The 20,171-nt window shown below is 45.4% G+C and overlaps 1 protein-coding gene across 1 annotated transcript in view; it reads left to right on the top strand.

Annotated features, from left to right (window-relative positions):
* Positions 1-7,652: 7,652 nt before the first annotated feature.
* The window catches only part of LOC310843328 (disintegrin and metalloproteinase domain-containing protein 21-like), a 38,303-nt gene continuing 25,784 nt past the window's right edge, over positions 7,653-20,171 (top strand). Inside the window, exons 1-8 of the mRNA XM_083736518.1 lie at positions 7,653-7,813; positions 9,232-9,314; positions 11,494-11,555; positions 11,710-11,788; positions 13,564-13,640; positions 14,357-14,546; positions 15,481-15,549; positions 18,545-18,616. Coding sequence (XP_083592644.1) covers positions 7,732-7,813; positions 9,232-9,314; positions 11,494-11,555; positions 11,710-11,788; positions 13,564-13,640; positions 14,357-14,546; positions 15,481-15,549; positions 18,545-18,616 — 714 coding nt within the window. The 5' untranslated portion in view covers positions 7,653-7,731. The remainder of the gene's footprint in view (positions 7,814-9,231; positions 9,315-11,493; positions 11,556-11,709; positions 11,789-13,563; positions 13,641-14,356; positions 14,547-15,480; positions 15,550-18,544; positions 18,617-20,171) is intronic.

The raw sequence follows: 20,171 nt of genomic DNA, 5'->3' as shown, positions 1-20,171 counted from the left end.
TCTCTGGAGTCTCTGGTCCTTATTTATTCAATGCATTCACGTCTTGCCCCTTTTTCCAAGGAGCTCAAGTTACTGTGCATGGGCCTCCCGCTCTCCTAATTTAATCCCTACAACAACTCTGCAAGTGTGATGGCCTGGGATTCGGATTCAGAGGCTGAACCGGAGGGATCCCAGCCTGCACAGGATTCCCCGCCTCCAGAACCAGCTGAGCCAGGGCTGGGGCTTGAGCCTGAAGGGTCCTCACCTGTGCTGGATCCTCAGGTGCAGGCACCAGCTGAGTCTGCTCTGTCTCCTGAGGTGATGGAGGACCCATTGCCTGCAGGTGCTCCACTCTCAGCCCCGTCAGAGGAAGCTGAGGTTGCCTCTGGGTCCGTTAACCCTCCAGCCACTCCTGAGCTGCAGAGGCTCAGGGATAGAGAGGCGAGTCACCAGAGGATCGGGGCCGCCCTATGCCTTAGGGCAGATAAAAGCCGGCAAGCCCCAGTCCCAAGTTGTGGGAGCAACATTGCTGGTTGCTAGTTCCTGCCTGAGCTCCTGACCCGTCCTGGCTCCCTGCTTGCAAGCCTGTTCCTGACTTCTCCCAACTCCCTGCCCTGCACCCAGCTTCAGCTACAACAGATTGCCTCCACGTTGCACCTTTGACCACGGACTGGACTTGGATCTCGCCTCTCGCGTAACCCACGGGACCAGTACAGTGAGGTAGGTTTCATAGAATCATAGAGTTGGAAGAGACCACAAGGGCCATCGAGTCCAACCCCCTGCCAAGCAGGAAACACCATCAGAGCACTCCTGACATATGGTTGTCCAGCCTCTGCTTAAAGACCTCCAAAGAAGGAGACTCCACCACACTCCTTGGCAGCAAATTCCACTGTCGAACAGCTCTTTGAATGTCCCCTCAGAAGCACAAGCCGAGAAACAAACTGATATGAGTTTTAAACTATGCCCACAATATAGTAAATATTTGGGAATCAACATCACAAAATCATGGGCAGAATTATTTCAAGTTAACTTTTTACCCGTGCTGAAAAGTGTTAAAGGGGATCTTGAAAGATGGTCAAAAGATTTCTATCCCTTGGGTGAGTTAGGCAGAGTCAGTCAAAATGATATTGCCAAAAAAATTATTTTCGTTCCAAACTGTACCCATATGTATTTCAGCAAAGACCCTCAAGAAAAGGCAAAAAAAGAAAAAAAAAGATTGCGAGCGTCATTCATCAGGGCAAGAGATCTAGACTGCAATGAACTGTATTGTATCAAGATTCCCAGAAGGAGAGCATGTCGTGGTACCAGGGGCACCGACTTATAAAAAATATTGGGGGGGCCCATACCGGGGTCCTGCCCCTGGAAGTTTTCTAAGAGCCGCTCCCGGCCCGTTGCTGCTGCTGCCGCCTGCCTCGTGGCCCCCTCGCCAGCTGAGGGAGGGAGAGAGACCGAGAAGGAGAGAGATGCGTGGTGGGCAAGGCAAGTGCCCGCCGCGCCTCGCCTCCCACCGCCCCTCGTGCCGGCCGCCCCCTCCCCTACCTTTCCCGCGCGCACGCGCTCGCCCTCCCTCCTCACCCCAGCTCTTGGCCGTTCGCCCCAGGAACTCGCCGCTGTTGGGGTTGTAGATGAACCTCCGCCACTCGGCCATAGACTGGCTGAAGGGCTTCTTCTCCTCCTTGGCCAGAGAGAGAGAGAGAGAAAGAGAGAGAGGCTGGAAAGAGAGAGGGAGCTCGGCGGTTCGCGGGCGGCGGTTTTTCCCCTGCCGAAACAACAGCGGCTCCTCAGAACCGCTAAGTAACTCTCCCTCAGGCGCCCGGCGGGAGAGCAGAAGAGAGGAAAAGGAAAGAGGGGCTGGGCCAGTCGCACGCACCGAGCAAAACTACTCGCGCCGCCTCTTTTACTACCGTAATAATTATTTGTTTTAACTCATTACTGAATGTATTTTAAAAGGTAACTATCGTCAAACAAGGAAAATAAAAAATACCAACATAATTTTGTGATTTTACAAAGCATAATATAACTAATAATTTTCTTAAATTATTGGGGGGGCAGAGCCCCCCCAAACGAATTTTTGAGGGGGCTCGGGCCCCCTCAGGCCCCATGGAGTTGGCGCCTATGAGTGGTACTTCAGCCCAATATGTTCCATCCTCGCATGGAACTTCTCAGTCAGAGACAGCTTCGTGCAACTCTGATTGTCCTCTAACAGCTTAACAGGTCCCTTGCTCACCAGCCCAAAGTCCTTCACGAGTTGATCCAACCAGGCAACTTCTCGGGACGTTTTTGTAGCTGCGACGTACTCTGCTTCTGTGGAAAACAATGCTACACAGTTCTGTTTATAGCTACCCCATGCAACAGGTCCATCCCCAAACATAAACACTTATCCACCATCAGGCAGGTAGCTGTGTTGCTCTGACGCAGTCGAAATATATATAAAAAAATTAAAATATGTCCAGTAGCACCATAGAGACCAACTAAGTTTGTTCTCGGTACAAGCTATGGGTAGGCAAACTAAGGCCTGGGGGCAGGATCCGGCCCAATCACCTTCTCAATCCGGCCCAAGGACGGTCCGGGAATCAGCGTCTTTTTACATGAGTAGAATGTGTCCTTTTATTTAAAATGCATCTCTGGGTTATTTGTGGGGCATAGGAATTCGTTCATCCCACCCCCCAAAAATATATAGTCTGGCTCCCCACAAGGTCTGAGGGACAGTGGACTGGCCCCTTGCTGAAAAAGTTTGCTGACCCTGGTATAAGCTTTTGTGTGTATCTGAAGAAATGTGCATGCACACAAAAGCTTATACCAGGGCTTGCCTAAGACATTTTTCACAATGACGAAGAACTGTAATCTGATAGACATTTGGAGACTCAGGCACCCATTGGAGAAGCAATTCACACATTACTCAGAACCGAATCAGTCAATGTCAAGAATAGATCAAATATGAATATCGAATGAATTGACTCCAAGAATCCAACAAATTGAAATACAAGCGAAAGTCATTTCAGACCACAACCCTATAGAACTAGAATTAAAAGGATTTGAAGAAAGAACTTTTAGGTGTAGACTGAATGATAATCTGTGGGACGACCAGAAGGTAGTGGAAAAATCACAAAAGAAACTATCTGAATATTTTATGGACAACGTCAACAAAGGTACGAAATTGAGTATTGTTTGGGATGCAAGCCCGCCCCGAACTGGCCACAGTGATCCATGCGACGGTCATCTCCAGGCTTGACTACTGTAATTCGCTCTATGCGGGGCTGCCCTTGAAGCTGTCCCAGAAACTCCAGCGGGTACAGAATGCTGCAGCGAGGCTCCTCACGGGGTCTCTGCCATGGGAGCATATTCACCCAGTGCTTTTCAAGCTGCACTGGCTCCCGGTGGAGTACAGGGTCAGATTTAAGGTGCTGCTTTTGACCTTTAAAGCCCTTCACAGCCTAGGACCCTCGTACCTACGGGACCGCCTCTCCTGGTATGCCCCACGGAGAGCCTCAAGGTCCATAAATAATAACACCCTAGTGGTTCCAGGCCCTAAAGAAGTTAGATTGGCTTCAACCAGAGCCAGGGCCTTTTCAACTCTGGCTCCGGCCTGGTGGAACGCTCTGCCTCATGAGACCAGGGCCCTGCAGGATCTGATTTCTTTCCGCAGGGCCTGTAAGACAGAGTTGTTCCGCCTGGCCTTTGGCTTGGAGCCAATTTTATTCCCTCCCTCTCTTTTTTTTCCCTTTCTTTTTTTCTTTTCCTTCTCCTCCTGCGATGAGGCTACATTTTAATATTTTAAAGTTCCATTATTTTAATGTTGTATTTTATTTTTGTTTTTAAGTTGTAATCATTCATCTTGTTTTTATTATTGCTTGTAAGCCGCTCTGAGCCTGGCCTTGGCTGGGGAGGGCGGGGTATAAATAAAATTATTATTATTATTATTATTATTATTATTATTGTTATTGTTATTGTTATTGTTAATGAGAGGCTTTCTGATTCAGCAAAACTCACTGAAGAAAAATAATAAGGAAAAAAGGACAAAAGAGATTCTAAGACAGATTATGGACAACGAACAAAAACTGATTAAGAAACCTAACAACGTGAAAATAAAGCAGGAAATAAAGATTCTCCAAACTCAGTTTGCAATGATAATAAACAAAGAAGTGGAGTGGAACATCAAAAGACTAAGACAAAAAAACTTTGAGTTTGCAAATAAATCAGGAAAATGGCTTGCGTGGCAACTTAAAAAGAGAAAAGAGCAGAGTACAATCAACAAAATTAAAATAAATGGAGAAGAGAAAGTTGACCCAAAAGAAACAAGGAAAGGATTCTTGGACTTTTATACACAATTATATAAAAATAAGGAAAGGAACAATAAGAAGAAAATAGAAAGATATCTAAGAGAGAAAATGGTGCGAAAGATCCCGACAGACCAAAAAGCCGAACTGAATGCTCCAATAGAAAAAGAAGAAGTAAAAGAAGTGATAAAGGAGTTGAAGAGAGGGAAAGCTCCGGGACCAGATGGGTTTACATCTAGTTACTATAAAGAGATGAAAGATGTGCTGGTGACCCCGTTGACTGATGTTATGAACAACATCTTGAAAGGAAGAGACATTCCAGAGACATGGAAAGAAGCATATATTACATTAATCCCAAAACAAGACTCGGACTTAACTCAAGTGAAGAATTATAGGCCTATTTCATTACTGAATACGGATTATAAGATTTTTCCTGGAATTCTAGCGAAGAGATTGAAAAAGATATTAACAAAACTTATACATAAAGATCAAGCAGGCTTCCTACCAGGCAGACAAATGAGAGATAATATAAGAAATATAATTAATGTTATAGAATATCTGTCTGGTAGGGGTGATAAACAAGCAGTTTTAATGTTTGTGGATGCAGAAAAGGCCTTTGACAATGTAATTTGGGAGTTTATGCTGAAAAACTTAGAATATATGGAGGTGGGACAAGAATTTTTCAATGGCATAAAGGCAATCTATACTGAGCAGAAAGCAAAATTGATAGTAAATAATGTGACTACTGAAGATATAAAAATATCTAAAGGAACAAGACAAGGTTGCCCACTATCGCCATTGTTATTTATAATGGTTCTGGAAGTTCTCTTAAATGCAATTAGACACAATAATCAAATAAAAGGGGTAACAGTGGGGCTAAATGAGTATAAAGTTAAAGCCTTTGCCGATGATTTGGTAATGACTTTGGAAGAACCAATAGAAAGTGTAAAGGAGGTACTGGAAGAGATGGAACAATTTGGAAGGCTGGCAGGATTCAGATTGAATAAGAATAAGACGAAAATGATTGCAAAAAATATGGAACAAAATATGATTGAATTAATCCAGCAACAAACTGAGATAGAGGTGGTGAAAAAGGTTAAATACTTGGGAATTTGGTTATCACCTAAGAATATCGATTTGTATCAAAACAATTATATCCCGGTTTGGAAGGGAATAAAGAAGGATCTGGAGGTGTGGGCCAGAATGAAATTGTCATTCTGGGGAAGAATATCTACGGTAAAAATGACGGTGCTACCAAAGATGTTATTTTTATTTCAGACCATACCCATATTAAAGGGTATAGGAATTTTCAAAGAATGGCAAAAAGTGATTTCAAGGTATATCTGGCAGGGAAAGAAGCCTAGAATAAAATTTAAGTTATTAACAGATGTTAAAGAAAGAGGTGGCTTTGCCCTGCCAGATATGAGATTGTACTATGAGGCAGCATGTTTATGCTGGGTAAAAGAATGGATAAAGCTAGAAAATAATGAATTATTGGATCTCGAAGGTTTTGATAATAGATTTGGATGGCACGCGTATCTTTGGTGTGAAAAAAGGAGGGTTCACAAAGGATTTGGAAACCACATCTTCAGGGGTTCATTAATAGAGGTGTGGGAAAGATATAAAAATATATTGGAACCAAAAGTCCCGGACTGGCTGTCCCCGTTAGAGGCAATCAGTGTTAAGAAAATTAATATGAGAAAAAAATGGGGTACATACGGTGAACTGGTGACTAATGAAGGAGGGAAATGGAGACTGAAGCCATATGAACAAGTCAAAGAGCATATATATGATTGGCTGCATTATCGTCAGGTAAACGAAATAATTAAAAAAGATTTGAAGGAAAAAGGTTATGTAGAAAAGGAATCAACTTTCGAAAAAGACATAATAAACAATGAGTGTAAAACTCTGTCAAAAATGTGTAAGATATTGCTGGAGTGGCATACTAAGGATGAAGAGGTTAAATCGGTAATGATACAGTGGGCAAAGGATTTTGGGTATAATATTCAATTTGAGGAATGGGAAAAATTGTGGAAAGAGAATATAAAATTTACGGCATGTACGTCGCTGAAAGAGAATGTAATGAAAATGTTTTATAGATGGTATATGACTCCTGTAAAACTAGCAAAGATGTATAAGGTGGATAACAAATGTTGGAAATGCAAAGATAAAGAAGGGGCGTTCTTTCATCAGTGGTGGGAGTGTAAAAAGGTAAAAAGTTTCTGGGAAATGATATACAATGAGATGAAAAAAATGTTAAGATGTACCTTTGTGAAAAAACCAGAAGTTTTTCTTTTAGGGATGGTAGGAAAGGACATAAGAAGAAAGGACTTTAAACTTTTCCAATATGCTGTAACGGCAGCCAGAATCCTGTTGGCCCAGAAGTGGAAACAAGAGGAGATACCGACGATAGAAGAATGGAGACTAAAATTGACAGACTATGCGGAACTGGATAAATTAACTGGGAAAATTAGATACACTAAAGACCAAAAGTTCATCGAGGACTGGGGAAAATTGGTGGATTATCTGAAAAACATATGTGGTATAAACACAACGTTAGTGGGTTTCCAAGAGGCACTGTAAAAAAACAAAACAAATAAGTATTGTTTATTAAAAATAATGGGAGTAAGGAGGAACAATGGCAATATGAAAAAAGGGACTGCGTATTAAAGATATAAAAATGGATGACTATAGATACGCTGAAGGAAGTTCAAAACAGGCATAATTTGTTGTATCTGGGTTAAAATGTATAACTGGATGAAAACTAATAATTTTTTTTTTAAAAAAAAAAAAAGCTTATACCAGGGCTCACCAAAAATTTTCAGCAGGGGGTCAGTCCACTGTGCTTCAGACCTTGTGGGGGACCAGACTATATTTTGGGGAAAGAAAGAAAAAAGAACGAATTCCTATGCCCCACAAATAACCCAGAGATGCATTTGAAATAAAAGCACACATTCTACTCATGTAAAAACACGCGGGTCGGATTGAGAAGGCGATTGGGCCAGATCCGGCCCCCCGGGCCTTAGTTTGCCTGCCCATTGGCTTATACCAAGAACAAACTTAGTCTCTAAGGTGCTACTTGACAATTTTTTTATTTCTTCATCTATTTCGACATATCCACCTGTCGTACAAAACATCCCCTAACATGTCCACTGTAGGAATGTTGTACTTGACTGCTATAGGTTATACACCCCACAGTACGTACAGGGCGGGGCTTGACACTGATTGGCAGCTGTTGGCTGTCAGAGGGTTGGGGCTTGAGGGATGGGGCAGGAGTTTGGGCTAATGGGCAGCCAGATGTCCCAAGAGGCTCACAGCCCGAGTGGCTGGCGGCAGCTTCAGGGGACGGTCCCATTGTGGGGGGTTGATTGGCGGCGGAGGGTTCGGAATCGGAACCGAGTGACAGTTGGAGCCCTGGGGAGGGGCCCGTTGCCGGGAGACGCCCGAGGGGGGCAAAAGCCGCTGGAGGCCGGGAATGTGGCCCCCTTTGCCTCGGCCAGGGCAGGGCATGTCGGTCCCGGGGGTGATGCCCCTGCTCCTTCTCCTCCTTGGCACAGGTGGGTAAAAAGTGGGGGGGTTCAAGGGGGAGACCCTCCCCTCCCCTGTCTCTGTGGGTCCCAGCAGATGTGGCCTCCAGGGGTCCATACATGCTCAGGTCCCCGAATCCAGTTTGTTTGTTTATTTGTCCCCTGCCCTATGCATTGCATTTATATACGCCACCTTTTCCTCCCCAACGAGCTCAACATTTAGCGTATTTTTCGCTCTATAAGATGCACCAGACCACAAGACGCCCCTAGTTTTTGGAGGAGTAAAACAAGAAAAAAATATATTCTGAATCCCAGAAGTGAAAGCAGCGGTCCCTCTTGTTGTTCTGGTTTCTGGGACAGCTGCGCAGCCTGCATTCGCTCCATAAGACGCACACACATTTCCCCTTACTTTTTAGGAGGGAAAAAGTGAGTCTTATAGAGCAAAAAATACGGTAATCCCCACACCAGCCCTGTGAGGTAGGCTAGGCAGATAGGCCTAGATAGGATCCCCCTCAACAATCTGCTGATACTTGCAGTTTATGTCTTTAATCTCTGACATTTCATTATTATTTTTTATATTTTGCTGGAAGCCTCCCAGAGTGGTTGGGGAAACAAAGCCAGATGGGTGGGGTATAAACAACAAAATAACAAAAGCAATAATTACACTGCTTACCGGGCCAGACTTTGTTTGGATAAATGTGACAATATTTGGAATGAGTTTATACAAAATTTAGTAGGCTATTAATGTTTACATTAAGGTTAACAGATGTCCCCGTTTCCCAGGGACAGTCCCCAGATTTACAAATCAGTCCCCATACAAAATCCATTGACGTTGAAAAGTGTCCCTGGATTAATTGAAAAAAATCTGGTATCCTTAATTTACGTGTGTATTAGGATAATAATATCAAATTTATAAAATAATGTATGGATTAGGGTATTTTTCATATATATTCATATATATATATTTCTACACATTTTTGTGCCATTTTATATTTCTTCTCTTCTCTTTGTATCACTTTATTTCTTTAAAATTGAACCATTTTCAATAAAATATTAATACCCCCCCCCCCCCGAAAAAGGCTAGGTTGAGAGGCAGTCGCTGGCCCCCAACGTCACACCCAGAGAGCTTCATGACGGCCAAGTGGGAAGATTTGAACCCTGGTCTTTCAGGTCCTAGCCCAACACTTCCAACCACCACACCACTGCTAGCTTGTGTTGGCTCTGGAGCAGATAAAATAAGAAACCCAAGAGTGTCTCTGAGCAACTACAGAGCGTTATATAATTAAGAAATAGGGGTGAACTGGTCCAGAGCTCCCAGCCAATCAGGAAAGGCGTTCCGAGCAATTTTCAGCTTCATCTGCCCTGCCTCTCTGGCTCCGAAGGCAGTGTGCTTATGGCAAGTCTTTCAACACACTTTTCGCCCTTTGAAAAACTGCTTTTCTTCCCAGGACTTATGGAAGCCTCTAAATACCTTTACTCCGAAGTGGTGATCCCACAAACGCTTGATCCGAAGTCTGGCTTCTCCACTAAGGTAATTTTGCTGACGCGCCACCTGTCCGAACTCATCGATTGATAGCCTACCTGACCTCGTAATACCCCAGGGGTGACTGACTGCTTTTTTGGGTGGCGTGTAATCTGCGGAACTCCCTGCCACTGGAGGCAGGGATGGCCACCGACTTGGATGGCTTTAAAAGGGGATTAGGCAAATTCACGGGGTGAGGGGAGGGCTATCGAGGGTGACTAGCCGCTATGGCTATGCTCCCTTCACATTTTGAGGCCGTGATGATTTTGAGGTGAAAAGTAGGAGCAGCAGGTGTGATTTGGGGGGAGCCCCACTCCCTACACCTTTGCGAGACAGGGATGAGGGAGGGTACCAGGAGAGTTGTGGGCATACAGCCCAAGCCCCTGTATTGGGATGCTGGCTCCATCCCTTGCGGGCAGGCCTGGATTGAGGTTTGATGAGGCCCTAAGCTACTGAAGGTAACGGCGCCATTTATATGTCCAGCTGTCCTCTCTCAACAACAAATGGTCGCTGTTTTTTGTGTTGAATATATATTGTTATTGTTGTTTAATCGTGTCCAACTCTTCGTGACCCCCTGGACCAGAGCAAGCCAGGCACTCCTGTCTTCCACTGCCTCCCGCAGTTTGGTCAAACTCATGCTGGTCGCTTCAAGAACACTGTCCCACCATCTCGTCCTCTGTCGTCCCCTTCTCCTTGTGCCCTCCATCTTTCCCAACATCAGGGTCTTTTCCAGGGAGTCTTCTCTTCTCATGAGGTGGCCAAAGTCTTGGAGCCTCAGCTTCAGGATCTGTCCTTCCAGTGAGCACTCAGGGCTGATTTCCTTCAGAATGGAGAGGTTTGATCTTCTTGCAGTCCATGGGACTCTCAAGAGTCTCCTCCAGCACCAGAATTCAAAAGCATCAATTCATCGGTGATCAGCCTTCTTTATGGTCCAGCTCTCACTTCCATAAATCACTACTGGGAAAACCAGAGCTTTAACTATATGGACCTTTGTCGGCAAGGTGATGTGTTGAATATATATGCTAGATGGTAATTTATGGACCTAATAGGTATCTCAAGCCATTTGCACAGGTTGCCCTGCAACCAGTCCATGCAGAATGTAGGCACCCTATATATAGAAAGGAGCAAAGCAGAGATACTTTAGGGAGCAGGCTAGCAGGCGGGTCCCATGACTTACATTGTAGGAGCCTACACAACACAAAGCACGGTTGCTCTATGTAGGTTTTATTTTATTTGTTTTTTATCTTATATTTTGGAAATGTACATCCAGTTGCTTTTTCCTTTAAATTTTTTTGGGGTCCCCAAGACAGTGGGGCCCTAAACTAGAGCTTGTTTAAAGATAAAGGGACCGACTCTGGGGTTGCAGCACTCATCTCGCTTTATTGGCCGAGGGAGCTGGCGTACAGCTTCCGGATCATGTGGCCAGCATGACTAAGCCGCTTCTGGAGAACCAGAGCAGCGCATAGAAACGCCATTTCCCTTCCCGCTGGAGCGGTACCTATTTATCTACTTGGACTTTGACGTGCTTTCAAACTGCTAGGTTGGCAGGAGCAGGGACAGAGCAATGGGAACTCACTCCGTTGCGGGGTTCAAACCGCCAACCTTCTGATCGGCAACTCCTAGGCTCTGTGGTTTAACCCACAGCGCCACCCGTGAGCGTAGAGCTTGTTTAGCTTATACTTAAATCCAGCACTGCCCCCAGCACGATCCTGCCCTGCCCTCCAGAATACAGTACCTGGCAGCAAACAGAGGACAAAGCCAGAAGGAGGCTTTTATTTTCTTTTTTTCTGAGGAAGGTGATCTAAATAGCATTCATTATTCTGTACTGGGCCGACCAACCAATGCCCTGTTTCTAGATGCTAAGACTTCATTAGTTGTTAAAAGCAGCAGTTCTAAATATGGACTCAAGGGGGTGGTATCACACAATGCCCATATGGGGGAAGACAGCAATTAATAACATTCCCAATATCTGCAATAAAAACCCCTTAAAGAAAGAAAGAAAAACCTCAATCCAAAATGAAGAACAGTTTTTGAGTGTGTATTACTGATTTTTTAAGACTAAGAGAGGGAGCTAAAGAATAGTAGCAAATCTATTATGGAAGTATACAGAACAGACTCATTATATACGTAGAGGTAAATTGTCTTAGATTTTAACTATATATATATATATTTCATTTGAATCCTTTAGAAAGAAGTGTCTTATGTAATTAGAATTGAAGGATCTGACAGAACTATTCACCTTCGACAGAAGTAAGTGGTTGCTTTTTTCATAGCAAAATGTCAATAGGAACATTCTGTTGGAATGACAAGCAGAAGTGGCAATAATCAGAAATGGTTTGCTGAGTCTAGACGCAGCATTTTGCAAGTACACCCTGCGTTTCTAATGCAAGCTTTCTATTTGCAGATTCTTTATATTTCGAAATATGCCTGTTTACTCCTTTAATACAGAAGGAAAACGTCAAGTGCACAACCCATATATCCAGGTTCATTTTATTCATATTTTTAGAAGGGCAAAGATGACATTTAACATGGATTATTTATATACATATATATATAGAGAGAGAGATTTAATATCTGGAGTCTGGGGCCCAAGTCGGTGCCACTGGCCCTTACCTTTCTCAGTGGCTCATGCATTCTTTTCTTCCGGAAAAGGGTGATCTCCCCATGTAGCTTGCAGTAGGCAAAATGAAACGCAGCACGATCACGTCTTACACGCATTTGACCCGTGCCATTTCAACCTTGTGTGATTGGAATTGTGCAAATTAAATGCATGCAAAGTTTTTCCAGCATGGAAAGAGCCCTCTCAGGGTGTTGGCTCTGGGAGCCTGGGACTGGCCCACAAAATCTCTGGCGAGATCTCGCAAGAGCAGCCCAGAGCCCATTCAGTGCGCTGGTTCCAGGAGGGTGAGAATGCTTGTGCAGGTTCAATGCGCTTATATGCACCATCTGTGTAAGATGTAACCTCTTTGTAAGATGGGATCATAATGTACCTCACAGTCTTTTCAGGTAGCCCCTCTCCAATGAAAATAGAGACCTCCTATTTTTATTACTACTACGTGATTTATACCCCATCCATCTGACTGGATTGCCCCAGCCATTCTGCGCAGCTTTCAACCTATATTAAAGGGTAAAGCGAGATGAGCGCCGCAACCCCAGAGTCATTCACGACTGGACTTAATGGTCAGGGGACCCTTTCCCTTTCCCTTTACAGTTTGTAGGTTAGTTACGAACCACAATGTGTGTCACTTAGCCAAGATTCCTGTCCTTGAGCCCTGAGTGAAGGTCCTGTGTGAGTGTCTGGAGGCAGTTGGAGGATGGATGGTGGCTAACAGATTGAGGTTGAATCCTGACAAGACAGAAGTACTGTTCTTGGTGGACAGGAGGCAGGCTGGTGTGGAAGACTCCCTGGTCCTGAATGGGGTAACTGTGTCCCTGAAGGACCAGGTGCGCAGCCTGGGAGTCATTTTGGACTCACAGCTGTCCATGGAGGTGCAGGTCAATTCTGTGTCCAGGGCGGCTGTTTATCACCTCCATCTGGTACGCAGGATGAGACCCTACCTGCCCACGGACTGTCTTGCCAGAGTGGTGCATGCTCTGGTTATCTCTCGCTTGGACTACTGCAGTGCACTCTATGTGGAGCTACCTTTGAATGTGTCCCGGAAACTACAACTAATCCAAAATGCGGCAGCTAGACTGGTGACTGGGAGCGGCCACCAAGACCACATAACACCAGTCTTGAAAGACTTACACTGGCTCCCAGTATGTTACTGAGCACAATTCAAAGTGTTGGTGCTGACCTTGAAAGCCCTAAACGGCCTCGGTCCAGTATATCTGAAGGAGCGTCTCCACCCCCATTGTTCTGCCCAGACACTGAGGTCCAGTACTGAGGTCCTTATGGTGGTTCCCTCACTGCGAGAAGCCTAGTTACAGGGAACCAGGCAGAGGGCCTTCTCGGTGGTGGCACCTGCCCTGTGGAACGCCCTTCCACCAGATGTCAAAGAGACTTTTAGAAGACACCTGAAGGCAGCCCTGTTCAGGGAAGCTTTTAATGTTTAATAGATTATTGTATTTTAATATTCTGTTGGAAGCTGCCCAGAGTGGCTGGGGAAACCCAGCCAGATGGGTGGGGTATAAATAATCAATTATTATTATTATTATTATTATTATTATTATTAAGCGGCTCCTTTGCATAGAAGGAACCCTGGTCAATTCAGTTCTGTTCCGACCCGTTCCAAAGTGCTGTTTTTGAACCTTGCAGGTTGACTGCTATTATGGAGGATATGTGGAATCCCTGCCAGACTCCAACGTCATCCTGTCTACCTGCCATGGGCTTTGGTAATGTCCATTTCCCCAAGGCGTTGAAAATATTGCGGCTGATGGGGGGGGGGGAATTAGGATAAAGGAGGCATTAAGTACCGGTACTTACGGGAAAGATGCTTCCCACATTGCGGCTAATGGGCAGAGCATCTTTCGTCTCTCTAAGAAAGTCCTTTGGAACTTGTTTTTGAGGTGGGAACCAAAACTTCCACATACAGTTTCCGCCTGCCAACAAGCCTGTATCTGTTTTCTGTCTCACATCTCATTGTATTGAATGTTGTTGTGCTTTTATGTAGACCGACCAGGCTTTTATTATGTATCCCACCTTTCCTCAGCGGAGCTCAAGGTCTCACAAAAGCATTTCCCTTATCCATTGCATGAAAAAGTACAATAATAATAAAATAAGCTATTGTTGTTGTTGTTATTATTATTATTATTATTGGATTCCTTGTACAGTCATACCTTGGAAGTCAAACAGAATCTGTTCCGGAAGTCCGTTTCAACTTCCAAAGCATTCAAGAACCAAATCGCAGCTTCTGATTGGCTGCAGGAAGCTCCTGCCGCAGAAGCCCTGTCGGACATTCTGGTTCCAACATTCACAAACCGGAACAAGCACTTCTGGGTTTGCGGCGTTTGGGAGCCAAAACATCTGAGTTCTAGGGCACTCGGGATCTAAGGTACGACTGTAGAGCTTGCCGAACCACTCCTAATTATCCTTTCATTTTGGTTTTCAGGGGACATATACAGATTGGACAACTGCAGTATGAGATACATCCTTTTGAGGGTTCCTCTACGCACCAACACTTTCTCTACCGCATGGCCCCAGAGCAGCAGGAGCCATGCAGAGGGATCCCTGATCCTCAGAAGCAGCTGCCAAGGCATGAGATAGAATTTACTCCAGCCACAGTGTCCACCGAGGAGAAGGTAAGCTTTCGTCCACGAAACCTGAGGAGTCAGTGGAAACTCTATTCCACCGGGGGGGGGGGCATGTTCTAAGACAGGGCTTCCCAAACTTGAGCATCCAACAGTTTTGGACTACAAATCCCAACACTGGTCCTGATAGCTAGGGATGATGGGAGTTGTAGTCCAAAAACAGCTGGAGACCCAAGTTTGGGAAACAATGGTCTAAGCAGCCTCAGGTACATGAAGTAACATTTATGCCTCTCTAACGTGAAGGGACGCAGGTAGCGCTGTGGGTTAAAGCCTCAGCGCCTAGGACTTGCCGATCGAAAGGTCGGCGGTTCGAATCCCTGCGGCGGGGTGCGCTCCCGCTGCTCGGTCCCAGCGCCTGCCAACCTAGCAGTTCGAAAGCACCTCCGGGTGCAAGTAGATAAATAGGGACTGCTTTCTAGCGGGAAGGTAAACGGCGTTTCCGTGTGCGGCTCTGGCTCGCCAGAGCAGCGATGTCACGCTGGCCACGTGACCCGGAAGTGTCTCCGGACAGCGCTGGCCCCTGGCCTCTTGAGTGAGATGGGCGCACAACCCCAGAGTCTGTCAAGACTGGCCCGTACGGGCAGGGGTACCTTTACCTTTTTTAACGTGAAGGGATGTTTGGATACATCCTTTTCATATCATTTTCTTTCAACGTGTAACACGCTGTGAATTTTAAATCCCAGTTCCATAACTTCTCCCATGCTGTAAGTTGTATATTACACCCAAAGTCTCTCGCCCAGTGTATCTTTACTCTTTCCTGATGGACTTGACTGGGGTGGACCCAACATTAGATCCATCAGATTTGCCAGCTGCATCTTCCGCTTCCAGCCCAATGAATTGCCTGTGGAAGAGGTACAATGTCTGCAGCTCTACACTGCTTTGATTTGCCCCCCACAAACCCAGAGCTGTGTGCATTTCATTTCAGACAGAGTTCCCCGGAGCTGATGCACCGTCCAGATACCTAGAGTATTTTGCTGTTTGTGACAATTCCATCGTAAGTGGCGATAACCTGTATTTTCCGCCTGTAAGAGTTATGCAAAAATTCAAAGAGTGTTGGTGCTGACCTTTAAAGCCCTAAACGGCCTCGGTCCAGTATATCTGAAGGAGCATCTCCACCCCCATCGTTCTGCCCGGACACTGAGGTCCAGCTCCGAGGGCCCTCTGGCGGTTCCCTCCCTGTGAGAAGCAAGGTTGCAGAGAACCAGGCAGAGGGCCTTCTCGGTAGTGGCACCTGCCCTGTGGAACGCCCTCCCACCAGATGTCAAAGAGAACAACAACTACCAGATACAGATAGGTAGCCGTGTTGGTCTGCCATAGTCAAAAAAAAAAAAATTCCTTCCAGTAGCACCTTAAAGACCAACTAAGTCAGTTCTTGGTATGAGCTTTCGTGTGCATGCACACTTCTTCAGATACACTGAGACAGAAGTCACCAGACCCTTCTATATAGTGAGAAGGTGGGGAGGGGTATTACTCAGAAGGGTGGTGGGAATGGGTGATTGGCAGATAGCTGCGATGAGCCTGTTGACGACTCTTAACGACTGCAATAGGTCTTACAGGAAGAAGCAAGGGGTGAAAAGGTGAAAAATGGCTTTGTCATGTATAATGAGATAAGAATCCAAGGTCTTTGTTCAGGCCAGGTTTCTCCATGGTTTTAAGTTTGGTGATAAGTTGTAATTCAGCAGCTTCTCTTTCCAGTCTATTTCTGAAATTCCTTTGTAGTAAAACAGCTACTTTGAGATCTTGTATAGAATGTCCTGGGAGATTGAAGTGTTCTCCTACTGGTTTCTCTGTCTTGTGATTCCTGATGTCCGATTTATGTCCGTTTATTCTTTGGCGTAAGGTCTGGCCTGTTTGTCCAATATAGAGAGCTGAAGGACACTGTTGGCATTTGATGGCATACACAATGTTAGACGATGAGCAATTAAATAGTCCCGAGATGGTATGTGTGATGTTGTTGGGGCCAGTAATGGTGTTGTCCGGGTGTATGTGGCAGCAAAGTTGGCATCTGGGTTTATTGCAGGCTCTGGTGCCAGTGTCCATGTTAGGTCTGGTTGTAGTATTATTGTGGGTTAGGAGTTGTTTAAGACTGGGTGGCTGTCTGTAGGCAATGAAAGGTCTTCCTCCCAGAGCTTGAGACTATAAAATGACATCTGAAGGCATCTACCAGACTATAAGATGACATCTGAAGGCAGCCCTGTTTAGGGAAGCTTTTAATGTTTGAGGCATTACTGTATTTTAATATTGTGTTGGAAGCCGCCCAGACTGGCTGGGGAAACCCAGCCAGATGGGCGTATATTATTATTATTATTATTATTATTATTATTATTATGATGATGCATGTCAGCCTGCCTGCTTAGCAGCTTCCTTGCAGTGCTTAAGTCCACTCAACATCATAGGCTTAAGAAAGAGGGATATCGACATTCAGATTAGAGGGCAAGCAATTCTTCTCACTGATTAGCGGATTGAAAAAGTTAATATAAGAAGAAGAAGAAGAGTTTGGATTTGATATCCAGCCTTTCACTCCCTTTAAGGAGTCTCAAAGCGGCTAACATTCTCCTTTCCCTTCCTCCCCCACAACAAACACTCTGTGAGGTGAGTGGGGCTGAGAGACTTCAAAGAAGTGTGACTAGCACAAGGTCACCCAGCAGCTGCATGTGGAGGAGCAGGGAAGCGAACCCGGTTCCCCAGATTACGAGACCACCGCTCTTAACCACCACACCACACTGGCTGAAGAGAGCCTAATTACTTACCCTGACAGTGGAATTTTATCGAAAGACAGCACCTGCCTGGAATGCCCTGTGGTGTGGCATGTTTTGGCAGTCTTCAAAAGCATTTAAGATTAAATGCAATAGAATGACCGCTCCCCACATCAAATGGGGGGGGGACACCTTTTGCGTGGTCGTGCGCAGTCCCCATGACCCCATATGGCTCCCGGCAGTACAGCCTGAATCTGCGCCCCACCCCAGGCTGGACACTCTGCCAGTTACCCAATCCCAGCTGGGGAGGTGTTGCCAGGAGAGAGTTGGCAAGGGGAGGGGATCGCCCTGCCCACACAATAGTGGGTGGAACTTACCTGGGAGTTCCCAGTTAAGCTTCTCCCACCCTGCCCTCCCTCAGTTAAGCCTTCTTTTGCAGGTTAACCTCTTCTTCACAGGTATGCGGGCGCTGCTAGGCTATGGTCGCTGTTGAAGGGCCGGAAAGGGATTTTCCTGCATTGGCAGGTTTCACCTTCCCTGTAGCAAAACGTCACAACTTTGGTGGTTTCAGGCCTTGAGCAGAATCCATTAGTCCAGGGGTGCCCAGCTCCCAAGAGACTGGCAGTGATCTACCCCGTTTTTTGGGGGTTCAAGTCAAGGTTGTTGACCTCCTTTTTTTTTTAGAGAGGGGAAAAGCCATGCAGGGCAAAAATGTTGAACTTTTTTTAGGGGAGTCAAACTTGTTGAGCTTCTTTGGGGGGAGCCAGTGATCTACCAGTGATCTACCACAGACGTCCAGTGATCTACCGGTAGATCACGATCTACCTGTTGGATGTGCCTGCTTTAGTCTATCTCCCCTAAATGGGGGGGGGGGGCGTGAAGCGGTGATCCAAGCCCCCCCCCCCCCGTGGCGTCGATCCCAGGGTTCCCCGTTAAAGCGGTTGTTTTGAGGGGAGTCACTGGCCATAAGCCGAGGGGCTGTCATTGGTCTCCCCCATGTAGCGGCGAATTGGGGGATGGGCTCTCTGCTTGAACAGACTTTCTCCAGAGCCAGCCCAATCCCCACACATTCTGGATAGCCCTGATGTTCCCCAGATCTCCAGCCAGGGACTGGGAGGAATAAACGCCCAATGCCTAAGCCAAGGTTTTAATAAAGTTGTGGCCAAAAATTTAATCCCATAACACGCTCTCTGGAGTCATTATTCCACTTGGGTGTCGCCTGGGGTTGGAGGGGGGTCAAACGCAATAAAGAAGATGTCAGCCCTAGCTTATAAAGAACTTCTTTTATTTTAGTATCAGCAGAAAAAGAAAAACGTGACTCAGGTGATATTGATGGTGCTTCAGATTCTATCTGTCCTTCACAATGTAAGTATGTTTATTGGAAATTTCTGAATAATGTTCTTTGTTTTGCCTGGGAGAGGAAAGAGGTGAAAAGCACAATCTTAACTTCAAGAACGGAGGACAAAGGGCACATTGCATGCAAAGGCACTGTGAGAGGCTCTGGTCTTTGGGGAAGAGTTTCCCTTTTGCAAAGAGGGAGAAGGGGGATTTATGTGTTAGCGGGAGCGAAACTTTCTTGCCGCAATAGTCAAATGAAAAGGGTGATAAGCTGAACATATTGCAGGTATTAATACTGTGCAGTTTGAAGGAACTGGAAGCATAAGAACGGGCTCCTTTTGGAAGAAATCATTGTCCTGGCCCATAAAAACATTATCCAAACTTTCACTTGCAGAACTTTCAGAACTTTCTTCATAACAGAATTAAAACATCAAACATCCCTACGATGTATTGTGCTGTCCAGCACAGGTCAAAATGTGTCTCTCTCCCTCATTCCAGTTTCTTGGAGAGCCATTATCACATACTTCTGTTTTCTGTCGCTTTCAGAGAAAAACTAACAGTCACAACCCTTTCAAGAAGGCGAATTTGCAGCTCAATGCCTTTTTCAGCTGATTTAAGGTTACAACACTCACCTGTTAGCTAGCAGCAAACAACAGTTAATTATCAGCTCGGCAAGAGCTCAGAGTCCACAGTAGTTTTCTACTGTGTTAACTACTGTGGGGCAAACCCAGTGTTAGCGATACACCATTTAAGCATTTTCCATTTTAAACCTTCATTAATAAGGAAGCAGTTCCCCATTTCTGTGTGAATTAAATCAAATAAAATGTCCCTGGTGTGACCTGATTAGGTTAGACTCCTGCCACACCTTTTGCATAATGGGTGAGAGTCTCTCCTAATGCATAGGGTAAGTAGTAAGCAGTTATTGCTGCCTTGCAGGGGGTTGGACTAGATGACCCTTGGGGTACCTACAATTCTATGAGTCTAAGATTTAACAAGTTTCCTTGCGTGTCTCAAGCCTTGACTCGATACACCACTTTCTTGTAGCTTGGGGACTTTCTGTAGTCAAACTACAAGAAGACTGAGCTCTGCAGCGTAGCAGGTGGGAGAGACTCTGAACACATAAATTGATTACTTTGGTGTGAACTGCCAGAGCATCAGGCATAGAAATGTATTTAATAATAATAATAACAATAAATAAATACAGTCATACCTCATGTTACGTTTGATTCAGGTTGAGCGTTTTCAGGTTGTGTCCCGCGGCAACCCAGAAGTACCGGAAAGGGTTACTTCTGGGTTTCACCGCTTGCTCACGCATGCGCAGACGTGCAAAATGACGTCACACGCATGCGCAGAAGCGTCGAATCGCGATCCACGTATGTGCAGGCACGGGTTGCATTCTGCTTGTGTTGTGAATGGGCCTCTGGAACGGATCCTGTTCGCAACCAGAGGTACCACTGTAAATAAATATTATTAATAATGAACATCTGATTGATGGTAATGTGTTCAAAGCACTTAAGACATGCTTTGTCTCACAACAACCCTGTAAGGTAGATCAGCATTATTATAACTGTGTCTGCCTATA

Source organism: Podarcis gaigeae, assembly GCF_964106915.1.
Source record: "Podarcis gaigeae genome assembly, chromosome: 4".
Taxonomy (NCBI): domain Eukaryota; kingdom Metazoa; phylum Chordata; class Lepidosauria; order Squamata; family Lacertidae; genus Podarcis; species Podarcis gaigeae.
The sequence above is the reverse complement of the archived record's forward strand: the minus strand, read 5'-3'. Positions and strand labels throughout refer to the sequence as shown.